Genomic DNA, 14875 nt, shown 5'->3' with positions numbered 1-14875 from the left:
ATTTGAGGCTAATTGAAAGCTGAATGTAGACTCACTTGAAATTTATAGTAAGCTAGTTGATAACTAATTGAAAATTTGACTTAAAGCTGATCCATATTAGTATATGGGCATCGAATGAGAACTTTGAACTGGGTTGCCAACTAATTCATCATAATATATGTAACCTGTCTCCAGACAAATAATTCTTTTTTAGAGAGAATCTACATTTGTATTTAGCTCCCTATGGATGTGATGGAAATTGATTTCCTAGAAGTGGTTCTTTAACTCCACAATTTTTCTTTTCCAGGAGGATAAACTTATAACTTCCAACTATGCTTTACTGTCATTTTTTTTCGCTCCATTACAATATTTGTATGTCAACAACATGGCACACTACAACCAAGAAGATGAACAATTAAATCATTAAGAGTTACAAAACCATCTTGCCATCGAATAACCAACATTAATTAAACATCCATTTAACAACATAATAGCAATTACACTATATATATATATATATATATATATATATATATATATATATATATATATATATATATATATATATATATATATATATATATATATATATATATATATATATATATAGATCACATTACACGTATAAATACCGCATTTCAATAGAAGTTAGATGAATTGCGCTAGTCCCAAAGTTTTGCTTTGACTTGAAATTAAACTCTTCTTCACTTTGTGATTTTTGTGTTATCCACTAGCATAGACCCATCTTAAATATAGATATAATATGAGCGGAGAGGGATCCAATTTCTTCATTGGCAATTATTTTTTATGAGCAAACATTATTTAAATGTTTTGTATTTTTTTTTTAAATTTTTTTTTTTTTTAAATTTATTTTGGCCGACACTAGCAAAATTTCAACTTTGATGATGGACAAACATCGCTGTAACCATACTAGGCTGTAGAGTGAGCTTGGCATATTCATATTATTTTCATCCTCAACATTGAGGATTGTGTAAAGCTTAGTGGAAGATGCCCCTTGGAAGATGGACAAACATGGCCATAACCATACTAGGCTGTAGAGTGAGCTTGGCATATTCATATTATTTTCATCCTCAACATCGAGGATTGTGTAAAGCTCAGTGGAAGATGCCCCTTAGAATAGTTTTGATGCCCCCAAAATCACTTCCATTCTCAACCCCTCCCCATGACATTTGAACTTAAGAGCTCGTAACAACTAAACCCCATACAAACCAACTACCCTACAACTTATTATGGATCAACCACAACAATACTTATTATAATAATTTAAAACCAATATTTCTAATTACTTTTCCATATTTATCTCATTTACAAACCCCTCAACCCCATCCCATTATTATTACAATAAACACAATAATATATCACCGAGGAAAGAGTTCAAAATTGCGAAAACAAAAAACGCACAACAACCTCTGGTCCCAACATGACAACATGAATGAAGTAAGCCTCTCATGATGGAGATGATTTAGGGGTTATTCCATGGCCTTCTCTCCCTTTGAAACCCCCCAACCATCCCTGTAATAATTTATTATATTATCTTTAACGATGCTACTTTTACTCTCAATCTTTAACAGCTACCGACCTTCCCTCTTCAAAACCCTTATATAGAGTGTTTTCTCTCCATCGACCTCATAAACCCTTATATAGAGAGTTTTTCTCTCCGTCGACCTCTTTGCCCTTTGCCTTCGAAGCATTTTTGCACAGTTAAATCCTTTGTCCAAAATCCTCGGGGTTTCGCATTCGTGTCTGATATTGGGCGAGTTTCTGGAATATTTTGGATCCATCGATTTCATTCGAGCCCTCCTTCTGTCCACTATCTGGTATTGGGATGGCTGGAACTCAAGAGGATCCTGTTCTTACACGGGCAGTAGATGACGATTCGAGAGAGAACGACGATGATGCCGGAAAGGAAGAAGACACTGGAGCTCAGGTTGCACCCATTGTTAAGCTTGAGGAGGTTACTATCACCACGGGCGAAGAAGAGGAGGATGTCCTTCTTGACATGTAAATTTCTTAATCCATGGCTATTTCATGATTTTGTTTTCTCAGTTGAAAGTTGTTTTCATGGCCTCTTCAGTGGCTCTTTTCCTGTGCACATAAATGGGACCTTGACTATAAGGAAGATGCATTTGGGCAGTTATGTACTTCTAATTTTTCTCCTTTTTAGTAAGATCTATTTTTATCGGGTACTCGATGTTTTGTTCGCCTGTTGATGATGATCGGATTTGTCATTTCAACAGGGTGCTGAAGAAACTCTATGGTAGATGCATTTAGCGGGCTATGGTTTGTTTTATCGGGTAATTAGGGTTTTGCTTTTCTGTGTATTTTGTGAGTTTCTTGTTGTTTTGATGTCCCATTGATATTTTGATCAGCATTTTTTGATCTCATTATGGTCTGTAATAATTGTTTTCCTATGTTGATAGGCTGCCGATGAAGATTTTTTCGGGGATGCATTTGATGGTTTATTTGTTATCATTGGGGGTTTTGTATTTTGACGAGTCTTTTTATATTTTGTTGAACTATAGGCCATCCTTTTTTCAATGTCTTTGAAGAATCTATGATGGTTTCTCTGTTATTCTGGTTTAGTGGGGGGTGTGATGGTCATTCGTTATTGTTAAGCATACGGGGTTTCGTATTTTTTGGTTTTTGGATTAGCCATTGAATACTGAATTGGGCCTATTTGATAATCTGTCTTTTGGTTATTGGCATTAGGGTGATTTGTCTTTTTATGTTGTGAGGTGGTATGATTCAGGCATATGTCTGTTTTGGTCTTTTGTCAACTGTTTTCGTTGACTTTCTATGATGTTTTGAACAGGCTGTTCATCATTTCTGTACTTTATGGGGATGTATGGGATGAGCATTCTTTTGTTATTAAATAGTTGATGATTTGTATTCTTACATGTTTGATGTTATTATTGAGCTTTTTTGTGGGATCCTTTTCGGTAATGTTAAGGAATATCTCCTGTGTTTTTAATAGGTCGTTGGTAATTTATCTTTGAATGCATTTGATATGGTGGGATATTGCGGATGTTACTTCTAATGGATGCCATGGGCTCTTAAAATGATCCTAATGCAGTTTCATTGTTTATTAATATTCCCATTCTTTTTTATATGTTTGACCCTGCAGGAAGGCGAAGCTGTACAGGTTTGACAAGGATGGGAATCAATGGAAGGAGCGTGGTGTAGGAACAGTAAAGTTTCCTAAGCACAAGGATACTACAAAGGTTCGGCTGGTCATGAGGCAATCCAAGACATTGAAAATATGTGCAAACCATTTAAGTATGTAAATTTGTTTGTTTGTTTTTTTTTGTGTAATTTCCCCCCTGAGATTGTAATAGCTTATCTTACGTCCAAGTTTTAAGAGGCTTTCTGTGCCGAGAATTTGTGTTAATCCTTATTATCTGGATTATATTGTTTTTTTTTTTTTTTGCCTTGCAGTTCATTCCCCAATGTCACTTCAGGAGCACGCAGGTAGTGATAAAACTTGGGTCTGGCATGCAACTGATTTCTCAGATGGGGAACTGAAGGAAGAACTCTTCTGCATTCGTCTTGGCTCTGTAGACAGTGAGCACTGTTCTTAGACTCTTCTAATCCTTGTTATGATCTTTTCTTTCTGTCTTGTATTTTTCTTTGATAAAATCAATGTTTGAGTACCTATATTCTTGGATCATTTCATTGAAGGGCTGATTTTGCATATGTTCTTAGGATGCTTTTATGCAGATTATAGTGGGTTGGTAAGGGATCCACCTCCCCAAACACCCTATCATCATAGTTAAGACTTGAGTTTAGGGTGGCTTTAATTATCTCTGGTAATAGCAAATGATACGAAGGATTGTGCATAACCCACCCCCTTTTTGATTCCAATAAGCAGAGGTGGTCACTATGGTAATCCGATTTCAATTTGTAGTTAGAAAATGGGGTCACAACTTTCCATATTTTTTGTTTTGTTTTGTCTTTTTACATCAAAAAATAGTATATTTATTAGAACCATAGTCAACTAAACAAACAGGAAACAATTTATTCGACAGGTGGAAGAAGTGATAGGCTTAGAGCAATTGAATTGTAGGCCATGCTTCTTGACAAATTGATGAACAGATGTCTCCTTACTTGAGATTTAGGTTGGCACCATGGCACCATCCTGTCCATCATTATACACTAATCTTGTCATTATCTTCTTCACTGTGAACGACTAGCCTGTTCCCTGCAAATAGATCTGGGCATAGAGGAGCCAATCCAAGAACAGTAATCTCTAGCACAAGACAATATTAATGATCTAAATACCTAATCTTGAAGCTTGAGTTTGATTTTTCTCTACTGGTTCTGAATCTTTGATTGAGAATCTCCCACTCGTCATTATCAAACCTTCTCCTTCATCATTGGCATCAGCTGCACTGCTGAGGTACTTTGGTTGGTTGTCATTGGACTTGAGAGCTTGAAGTTTCAAATGATTATAGTAACAGACAGCCAGAAAAGCCAGTCCACACCCACTCAAGTTTATGATTGTAACCTTTTCATTTATTACAGACAAAGATTATCTTATGAGCAGCCAGTCCTTGACAAGACCAGCAACATTCATAGTCAAGGCTGAAGTCTTTCCTATCAGAAGAAACACTGCAAGATTAAGAGCCAAGGCACAAGCAGAAATGTCATGTAATCCAAATCAAAGGAAGAGACCCTGATTATCAGAAATGGGTATTCTACTAAGGCCCAGGGGGTGCTGAGAAAAACAAGGCAACAAGGAGCAACAAAGATGTGATGGGATTCAACTTAATCCCTTTTGATGTTCGTGGAATTTGTATGAGAACCAATTGGGTAGTCTCACATGCAACTGCACTTAACTGGAGAATCACCTCCCATGCATTCATCTTGGCCTCCCCATAAGCTGAAATAGTAACTCCAATGGATATGGCCAACATATTGGCCTCGGGCTCACCATTATAAGCTTCTTTCTTCAGGGAAACCACAATCAAATACACATCAATGGGAATTAGAGCTTTGAGCATTTGAAATAATGATACTGAGAGGAAAACATAGGCAGAATTTGAAAACCAGAGACCCAAAGAATACACTTATCAATACTATGGGTTCAACGAGCTTGAAGACTCTTACAATAGCAACAGCCAGTGTTGAGTAGAAGCCCATGTGAATCATGGTGGGACTGATCACACTAAAGTTGTCAAGCAATGGCAACTCCAATGAATATGGCTAACATATTGGCCATGGCCTCACCTTTATAAGATTCTTTCTTCAGGGGAACTGCAATCGAATGCATATCAAATGGGCACAAGAGCTTTCAACATTTGAAATATCGATACTTTGAGAGACATGCACCAAGGGCTGCATCATTTAGGATTTGTACTCAGTTTAGGTGTCATATTCAAGGGGAAGTTGTTATGATTTCCACCACTTCATAGATTGTTAGAGTGATGAAACAAAAGAGGCTCCCTCTTGAGGCTAGATTATGTCATTCATATCAGCTGTGTTGTTGATGTCCTAGCTCAGCCAGGTCTTGCCAAAACTCTGTTGAGGTTCAAAATTTATTATAAACTGAAATGTCTTCACAAGAATTGACCTCATAAAATGCCATAATCACAAGATATGACATACATGGCTGTGATTATGGCTCGCAAGACCCTTAGACTTTGAGCAATGAGGCTCACAACATCACTTATGATTATGCACTCTACAATTCTGTGACCAGCTGAATGTCAAGCAATTGAACCGCGATTTAAATCCTATTTTGGCAGCAATAAGTACTATACTTTGTCTTTATTTAGTGTAGAGAACCAAGCACTTATTCTGCTCATCTACAGAACGGACAATGGTTGTTTGCCTATGAGGTATAAGGAAATCCTATCAGATGTTTTGTATTTTCGTATGGAATTGAATCATACTCCTGCACACTGTAACATTCATATATATCAACTTGTAGAGGCTTTAATAACACCTGGTATTCTGGTTAGTGATTTTATTGGACCTCATGTGCATATCCTACATGCACAGGATGGACTATACATATGTTACAGGGTATTATTCTTATTATTTAGGGTGCACATCTTCAGGTGCTCAAGAACGATTACTAGAACAGTCAGTTAATTCTGCAATTTAAAGGATGAAAAAGGAGGTTATAGGAGTCTAGTTTTGGTTCTCATCCACAATGTCACACTAGTCTGCCTGGGCATGGTTCTCATGGTTTAATAGTGACTTGAGGAGTCATAATACCACAGATCACTAAACACGAACAGCTAAGGTAGCCCAAGGACAATAGCCATCTTTACACATTAATTAACGGGTCTTACATTAATTATCCTAGGGGGTTTTAATACTTCCAAATGCTTAAAAAACAGTTAGCAGAGCATTCACATTACACATTCCAGCAATCTTTTCTACAAACCAACCAAATGCAGTCAGGAGAGCCCTCCTTTTAAGCTATACAACCTTATTGTTAGTATGATCAACCTTATTTTAATGTATAGTGTGACAAACCGTATGTGACAGGCAGGTGGAAAACTTTTATCGCAATTGACTAAGCGACGTCCTGCGAGCCAGACTTGAGATGGAAACCCTCGTCAGAAGTATATGCTTGGCTCTTTTCCAAACAAATGAAGAGTCAATGAGGTTTTGTGTAATTACTTCTGGTATCGTATTGGGTTAACCCACCCCCTTTTTGATTCCAATAAGCAGAGGTGGTCACTATGGTAATCCGATTTCAATTTGTAGTTAGAAAATGGGGTCACAACTTTCCATATTTTTTGTTTTTCTTTGTCTATTTACATCAAACAATAGTATATTTATTAGAACCATAGTCAACTAAACAAACAGGAAACAATTTATTTGACAGGTGGAAGAAGTGATAGGCTTAGAGCAATTGAATTGTAGGCCATGCTTCTTGACAAATTGATGAATAGATGTCTCCTTACTTGAGATTTAGGTTGGCACCATGGCACCATCCTGTCCATCATTATACACTAATCTTGTCATTATCTTCTTCACTATGAATGACTGGCCTGTTCCCTGCAAATAGCACCAATTCACTCTCTACCCATAGCTTGTAGTTGGGAACATCTACCTAGGACAATATCAAATTCACTCTCTACCCATAGCTATGGGTAGAGACCACATCGCTAGACAAAAGCAACAATTGTAATACAAATGTATGTGGTGTTTCTATTTGAGATAACAAAACACTAGAGAATCCCAAGAGTTTTCAATCAAGCCAACTCAAATCATTAGTAGGAGATTCATCCTCCAAGACCCAATGCAAGACTAGATCAACCTTATCAAATAAAATTGGATCTAGATCCTTTGCCTGCAATTGTTTTGTGAGCATCCAAATGTTGTAGTTGATGAAGACCAACTTCCCCAGTTGCTCATGCTCCAACATACTGCACTTTTTTCTCATATCCCTGTGCAATACCCATTTTTTATAACAAACAACAAACCCCTTCAACGTCATTTGCATATAGGATTTTATATCAGCTGGGGAGAGAACTATGTTTTTGTCTTTTATAACAATCTCAAGATCACTCTCCATGAATTCAAAGACAATATGTAAATTTTGTTTGTGTGGATATGCATCTATTAGTTGAATTATACTTGGATGCGAAAGCTCCTTCAATAATTTGATTTCTCTTAAAGCAATTACATTAACACCTTCTTTGGCTTTACCCAGATCGATTTTCTTTACTGCCACAGTTTTGTTTGTCACAGTCTTTCAAAACAGTTTTAATCCAGAACTGGTTGTCTTTTTTTCTAGTTCTTGATATTTGTATGGGTTCCATAGGGTGGCAAGGCCTCTTGAGTCCCCTCTCGCACTGACTATTGCACCTTTGCTGCTGGCCCAACAAATTTTCTTGGCTTTTTCAAATTCATTTGCATCCATCTTTGTTTCATGAAGGAATAAAATGCCTGCTTTCTCAGTCCTTATTATATCCTTTACTGCCAGGGTTTCGATGGTGTTCCCCAAACCTCTTATATTTGAAGAAATTATTTTCATTGAGAGGTGCGCAGAGATGCTTCCTTCTCCTTGTCCCTGTATTTCATTGATTCCTTTCTGGCATTCTGCTGGTTTTTTGTGTTGCTGTTCTAATGTTTTCTGCTTGCCTAATATTTTCTCAATGGCAGTGGCGTCATCTCTTTTCTCCTTGTGAGGTTTTCTTCCCATTTTTTTGAATCCCTTTTCAACATGCTCAAGATGTTCCCCATCAGCCCAGGAGTCTGATTTCTTCTACTTGCAGGAGGCGTTGATGTTCCTATTAGGATGAGGAACAGGAGACCCTTCGTTGTTAAGAGGTTCAACTAGCGAGGTCTTCTCAATGAGAGATGAGTTAGCAGGGTCATGGGGTGAGGGGGCTGTGTTGTCCACTGAAGGTTTTTCTTTTTTATTGGAGAGGAAGATATGACAGGAGAGGTGTAAAGACTAACTAAATCAGCAGGAGGGTCATCTGCTTCAGGGCAAACAGATTCTGTTGTTTGGTTACCATGTCAGGAAGGGTAGTGAAAGGGTCAAAAGGGTTAGAAGGAGTGGTAGTTACAACCTCTTTCCTGAACGAAGATCCAGCTTTGACATGCCTTGCACATGTTTTCTTAGGGACATGACATTCTCCCGAGGGACTTACAACAGAGGTTTTGGACTTGCAATCATTGGCAAAGCGACCATATTCGTGACAAAGCTTGCACTTGTAATGGATCTGTTGATAATCCAGAGTCTGCTCATGGATTCAGTCTCCATTTTTGAGGATTATTTTCTCTGGAAGAGCTTGTTCTAGATCAACTTCAACACAAATACAAGGACAAACATATTGTTTATGCTTCAGTTCAGAACTATCTAGAAACTTTCCAAGAGAGTTTCCTATGTAGATGGGGTTGTCAGTCTCCCAGCAAGGAAGAGGAAGACAAGGAAGTCAGACCCAGATAGGGTAAGGGTTGTGACTCAAATATTTTCTGAAGGAAGCTCCGTGGTAGGAGCATTATCAGCTTTCTTTACAAATTTTGAGGAGAGGGAGGAACTGGTTTTGACTTTTTACCCCAACCACTAATTAAGTTGCTGAAAGCTGAGTCTGCTTGGAAACCTCCAGAACCTGATGATATTTCTTCTAACGTTGTTGGGTTATTCGATTACGTATCTCGTACAAAGAGAGGAAGACAAGATTCGATTTTTTGAAGTGCAGGAGCAGTTGCAGAGCCCTTGGAGACAAAGCTTGAAAAAATTGAAATAGAGGCCTGTGTAGATAGTTAATCATTGAAATTTCTTAGTTTTATTGGCCGATCGGATGATTTGGCAGTGGACTGGATCTGTTTTTCCTTGTATTGTTGGTGAGATTTGTATATCTGGGAGAAGTCGTTGCTGATTTGGTGTTTCAAGAAGAAATTGATAGATTTCTGAGTGTTTTGCCACAGGGATTGGGTAGATTAATCAGAAATCCATATTCATGTGTTTCACTGTTGATTTTTTGTAGATTTATCAAAATCTGTGGGATTTTTTATTGTTTAAGAGCAGATTTTTGGAAATTTTTGTGTTTTGTTCTTGTTTGAGGGCAATTTTTTCACAAATCTATGTGATACGTGGTTGCCTACTAGTGTTGAGAGCCCATATACAATGGTTTGTCCTCAAGATTGTAGAGTGAGGGAGGGAGGAAAGTCTATTTTGAATTTTCAGCATTTTACTATGTTTCAATGTCTATTTCTGCATTTATGACCTGTATCACTAGCCTTTTTACCCAACATCATGTTGTAAGGTAGCCATGGAATTTTTGGCAAATGCTACATGCATGTGTAAGCAACATATGTTTGTCATATTTGAGTAGAGGTGCTTGGTTGATATTGTCCTAGGTAGATGTTCCCAACTGCAAATAGCACCAATTCCATTTCCTGAGGCATCACATTCCAAAATAAAGGTTTTTGTGAATTTTGGCATAGCTAAGGCCAGTGCTTGGCACATTACCTCTTTAAGATGTTCAAAGGACTTCATTGCTTCTGGAGTCCATGAAAATGCATCTTTCTTCAATAATGTTGTTACAAGTGCTTCTATTCTCCCATAATTCTTAACAAACCTGCAATAATACCCTGTCAACCCGAGAAATTCTCGAAAGCTTGAGTTTGATTTTTCTCTACTGATTCTGAATCTCTGATGGAGAATCTCCCACTCGTCATTATCAAACCTTCTCCTTCATCATTGGCATCAGCTGCACTGCTGAGGTACTTTGGTTGGTTGTCATTGGACTTGAGAGCTTGAAGTTTCAAATGATTATAGTAACAGACAGCCAGAAAAGCCAGTCCACACCCACTCAAGTTTATGACTGTAACCTTTTCATTTATTACAGACAAAGATTATGTTATGAGCAGCCGGTCCTTCACAAGACCAGCAACATTCATAGTCAAGGCTGAAGTCTTTCCTATCAGAAGAAACACTGCAAGATTAAGAGCCAAGGAACAAGCAGAAATGTCATGTAATCCAAATCAAAGGAAGAGACCCTGATTATCAGAAATGGGTATTCTACTAAGGCCCAGGGGGTGCTGAGAAAAACAAGGCAACAAGGAGCAACAAAGATGTGATGGGATTCAACTTAATCCCTTTTGATGTTCGTGGAATTTGTATGAGAACCAATTGGGTAGTCTCACATGCAACTGCACTTAATTGGAGAATCACCTCCCATGCATTCATCTTGGCCTCCCCATCAGCTAAAATAGTAACTCCAATGGATATGGCCAACATATTGGCCTCAGGCTCACCTTTATAAGCTTCTTTCTTCAGGGAAACCGCAATCAAATACACATCAATGGGAATTAGAGCTTTGAGCATTTGAAATAATGATACTGAGAGGAAAACATAGGCAGAATTTGAAAACCAGAGACCCAAAGAATACACTTATCAATACTATGGGTTCAACGAGCTTGAAGACTCTTACAATAGCAACAGCCAGTGTTGAGTAGAAGCCCATGTGAATCATGGTGGGACTGATCACACTAAAGTTGTCAAGCAATGGCAACTCCAATGGATATGGCTAACATATTGGCCATGGCCTCACCTTTATAAGATTCTTTCTTCAGGGGAACTGCAATCAAATGCATATCAAATGGGCACAAGAGCTTTCAACATTTGAAATATCGATACTTTGAGAGACATGCACCAAGGGTTGCCTCATTTAGGATTTGTACTCAGTTTAGGTGTCATATTCAAGGGGAAGTTGTTATGCTTTCCACCACTTCATAGATTGTTAGAGTAATGAAACAAAAGAGGCTCCCTTTTGAGGCTAGATTATGTCATTCATATCAGTTGTGTTGTTGATGTCCTAGCTCAGCCAGGTCTTGCCACAACTCTGTTGAGGTTCAAAATTTATTATAAACTAAAATGTCTTCACAAGAATTGACCTCATAAAATGCCATCACAAGATATGCCATACATGGCTGTGATTATGGCTCGCAAGACCCTTAGACTTTGAGCAATGAGGCTCGCAACATCACTTATGATTATGCACTCTACAATTCTGTGACCAGCTGAATGTCAAGCAATTGAACCGCGATTTAAATCCTATTTTGTCAGCAATAAGTACTATACTTTGTCTTTATTTAGTGTAGAGAAACAAGCACTTATTCTGCTCATCTATAGAAGGGACAATGGTTGTTTGGCTATGAGGTATAAGGAAATCCTATCAGATGTTTTGTATTTTCGTATGGAATTGAATCATACTCCTGCACACTGTAACATTCATATATATCAACCTGTAGAGGCTTTAATAACACCTGGTATTTTGGTTAGTGATTTTATTGGACCTCATGTGCATATCCCACATGCACAGGATGGACTATTCATATGTTACAGGGTATTATTCTTATTATTTAGGGTGCACATCTTCAGGTGCTCAAGAACGATTACTAGAACAGTCAGTTAATTCTGCAATTTAAAGGATGAAAAAGGAGGTTATAGGAGTCTAGTTTTGGTTCTCGTCCACAATGTCACACTAGTCTGCCTGGGCATGGTTCTCATGGTTTAATAGTGACTTGAGGAGTCATAATACCACATATCACTAAACACGAATAGCTAAGGTAGCCCAAGGACAATAGCCATCTTTACACATTAATTAACAGGTCTTACATTAATTATCCCAAGTGGTTTTAATACTTCCAAATGCTTAAAAAACAGTTAGCAGAGCATTCACATTACACATTCTAGCAATCTTTTCTATAAACCAACCAAATGCAGTCAGGAGAGCCCTCCTTTTAAACTATACAACCTTATTGTTAGTATGATCAACCTTATTTTAATATATAGTGTGACAAACCGTATGTGACAGGCAGGTGGAAAACTTTTCTCGCAATTGACTAAGCGACGTCCTGCGAGCCAGACTTGAGACGGAAACCCTTGTCAGAAGTATATGCTTGGCTCTTTTCCAAACAAATGAAGAGTCAATGAGGTTTTGTGTAATCACTTCTGGTATCGTATTGGGTTATTGTTAGAAGCGATAATTGGATTCGGATTCTCATCGAGTGAGTTGTTCTGCTTTCTCAATTTCAGAGGGTTTGTTTGGAGGGAAAAACGAAAGAGGACAGACAAGAATAGTGAGGGGAAAGATGCAGAGGAAGAGGATTGAGAACATCGTCAGCAGGCAGGCTACATTTTTCAAACGTAGGTGGATTGCTGAAGAAAGCTTACGAGCTCTCGGTGCTCTGCACTGCAAAAGTTGAACTTGTGATTTTCTCCCCAGCAGGAAAGCTCTATGAATTGTTTTTTAGTGCAAATCCTACTATTTTGTTTCTAATAATCATGGCTATGCAAACCTCATGAGATTCTTACTAATAACCCCGATGGTGCAAGCCCGAGTAAGCTCGATGTTGAAAAACTTAGTGTAAAACCTCCAAATCGCTGGTTTTGTTGTAGTGCTTATTGGAGAGTATATAAAAAATTTCACACCTTTTTATGAGATATGGGAGGAAAACATGTTAAAGATTTTTAATAAATATAAAATTTCCAAAATGATGCTAGTTACGTGTGATTCTTTTTTCATTGTTTGTGATTATGAAAAATGAAACTCAACGTTTTTTCATTAGTGCACACATATTTCATTATATAATTGCATATAGAAAAATCATTCCAGAGCCGATAACAATAAAAGTGAAGAATTTATGGTCCAACGTTATATTTAAGGGAGATGTTTAAGGATGACGTTTGAATTTTGTTTTTCATTTTAAGACATTTGGAGCAAATATTAGGAAGGACTTTGAGAAAGGATTGTCCTTGATTTTCGAAAATGGAGTTGTTCCTTTCCAGCCATATGCCCCAAGTGACCATCAAAGGGAGAGCTCATATGTTTTTTGGATGTTTTCTTTATAGCCATTTTTTTACACATATCCATAGAGTCCCCATTCCATTGATGTGAATTACTTTTTTGGTTTTTTTTAACCAAAATTTTTAACCAAACAAGAAAAATTAAAAAAATGCCTCAAGATCAAAGACTGAGACAAAGACCTATTGACATACCTTGGATGCACAAAGAAAAGTCGGCAATGAGAGCATTCAGGTATTGAATTTTTCATTAAATATTATTTAGAATGTATTAATACTTATAAGTATCTTAGACATGTATTTGTGTGAAAATGAATTGAATTGGTTTATGTTTAAGGACAAGGCATCCAAGGCGAGGTTAACCAAGACAAAAGTCACTCATCGTAGTGGTCAGAAAGGTTTAAAAGCACTGATAACAACCTTTGTAAGTATATTAAACATTTGATATTTTTTTAATAAATTTTGTACTAGAAGAAAGTCATTGTTATCTAATTTCTCCCTATTTACTGATTGATAAGAACTAAAATATGGAAGACCTCCAAATCATTTGGAAAAGGAGGTGCTGCAGCAAAAGAGATGGGTTGAATTTGTTGTTTGGATGGACTCTATGGTATGTAATCTTAGTTGGATTTCCAATATACTTTTAAACCATATTTTCATTTTATTTTTTAGTACTATTAGATATTATATCTTACCTCATTTTATGGTTAACATTGTATAACAAAAACATGTGTTGTGTTATGTAATTAATACTAACATGTAATATTGATTTTTTTTGTCAGAATGCTATAGGTAATGATTGCCAAGACGATGATCCAAATTATGTTCAACATATATCAGGAGATGATGAGGATGAGGATGAGGATGAGGATGATGGTGGTGAAGGAGGAGATGATGATGATAGTTGCGGTGTTGGTGATGATGTGGATCAGAGTAATGAGGATGGTCAAGATGATCATGAGGATGATCTTGGTGGTGGTAGCTAGGCATGCACATGCATTGTTTTTTATGAAGAAATTATTGTGTAGAATGACATTTCTATGTTTAGATGGGTGTTGTGAATTTACCCTATATCAATGAGACATTTTGATTTTGTAATCATACGATGAGTTTGATTTATGTATGTTGTTAATTTATCGTAGAATAACGATATTCATGAAATATTTTGATTTGTTAATAATATTTGAATTTTACTTGTTTTGATTAAAAATAATACTGATTTTATTAGTATTATGTTGTTATTTTATACATGTTTTGAAAATTGTTAATGACACATTGTTATTTTTTTGGATGGATGTTGTCAATTTCTCTTAAATTTCTTTACAAATGATTTTGAATTGTGATATCTGCTTTAATGATATTTAGAAACTATCATATATTTCACTATGAATCTATAAAAGGGGTCATATATGTAAAGAAAAATATACTCTATATAAGAAGTCAAATGCGGATGTAACCATGGATGCAAAATTGAAAGTAAAATTCGATGTTAAACTAGGAATTAATACAAAATGCAAACAATTGACATACAAAGTGTTTTAAATTAGAAGTGAAAAATTGTGCAATAGTTGACACCAAGAAGGGAACAAAACATGG

At 36.8% G+C, this 14875-nt stretch overlaps 1 protein-coding gene and 1 long non-coding RNA gene across 2 annotated transcripts; both read left to right on the top strand.

Annotated features, from left to right (window-relative positions):
* The first annotated feature begins 1825 nt into the window (after positions 1-1825).
* Positions 1826-8914, top strand: LOC149207360 (ran-binding protein 1 homolog c-like). The gene is made up of 4 exons (XM_089398015.1): positions 1826-2001; positions 3125-3276; positions 3436-3570; positions 8814-8914. The coding sequence occupies exons 1-4, from the start codon at positions 1826-1828 to the stop codon at positions 8912-8914; spliced, it is 564 nt and encodes a 187-aa protein (XP_089254141.1).
* Positions 3436-14492, top strand: LOC149207359 (uncharacterized). Its single transcript, XR_016252005.1, has 4 exons — positions 3436-3561; positions 13617-13703; positions 13798-13889; positions 14062-14492. It is a non-coding gene; the product is annotated as an uncharacterized LOC149207359 (long non-coding RNA).
* The last annotated feature ends 383 nt before the right edge of the window (positions 14493-14875 follow it).

The sequence above is a fragment of the Pinus tabuliformis genome, chromosome 1_2 (assembly GCF_031772625.1).
Source record: "Pinus tabuliformis cultivar Carrire ecotype Pingquan chromosome 1_2, CPIR1, whole genome shotgun sequence".
Classification (NCBI taxonomy): domain Eukaryota; kingdom Viridiplantae; phylum Streptophyta; class Pinopsida; order Pinales; family Pinaceae; genus Pinus; species Pinus tabuliformis.
The sequence above is the reverse complement of the archived record's forward strand: the minus strand, read 5'-3'. Positions and strand labels throughout refer to the sequence as shown.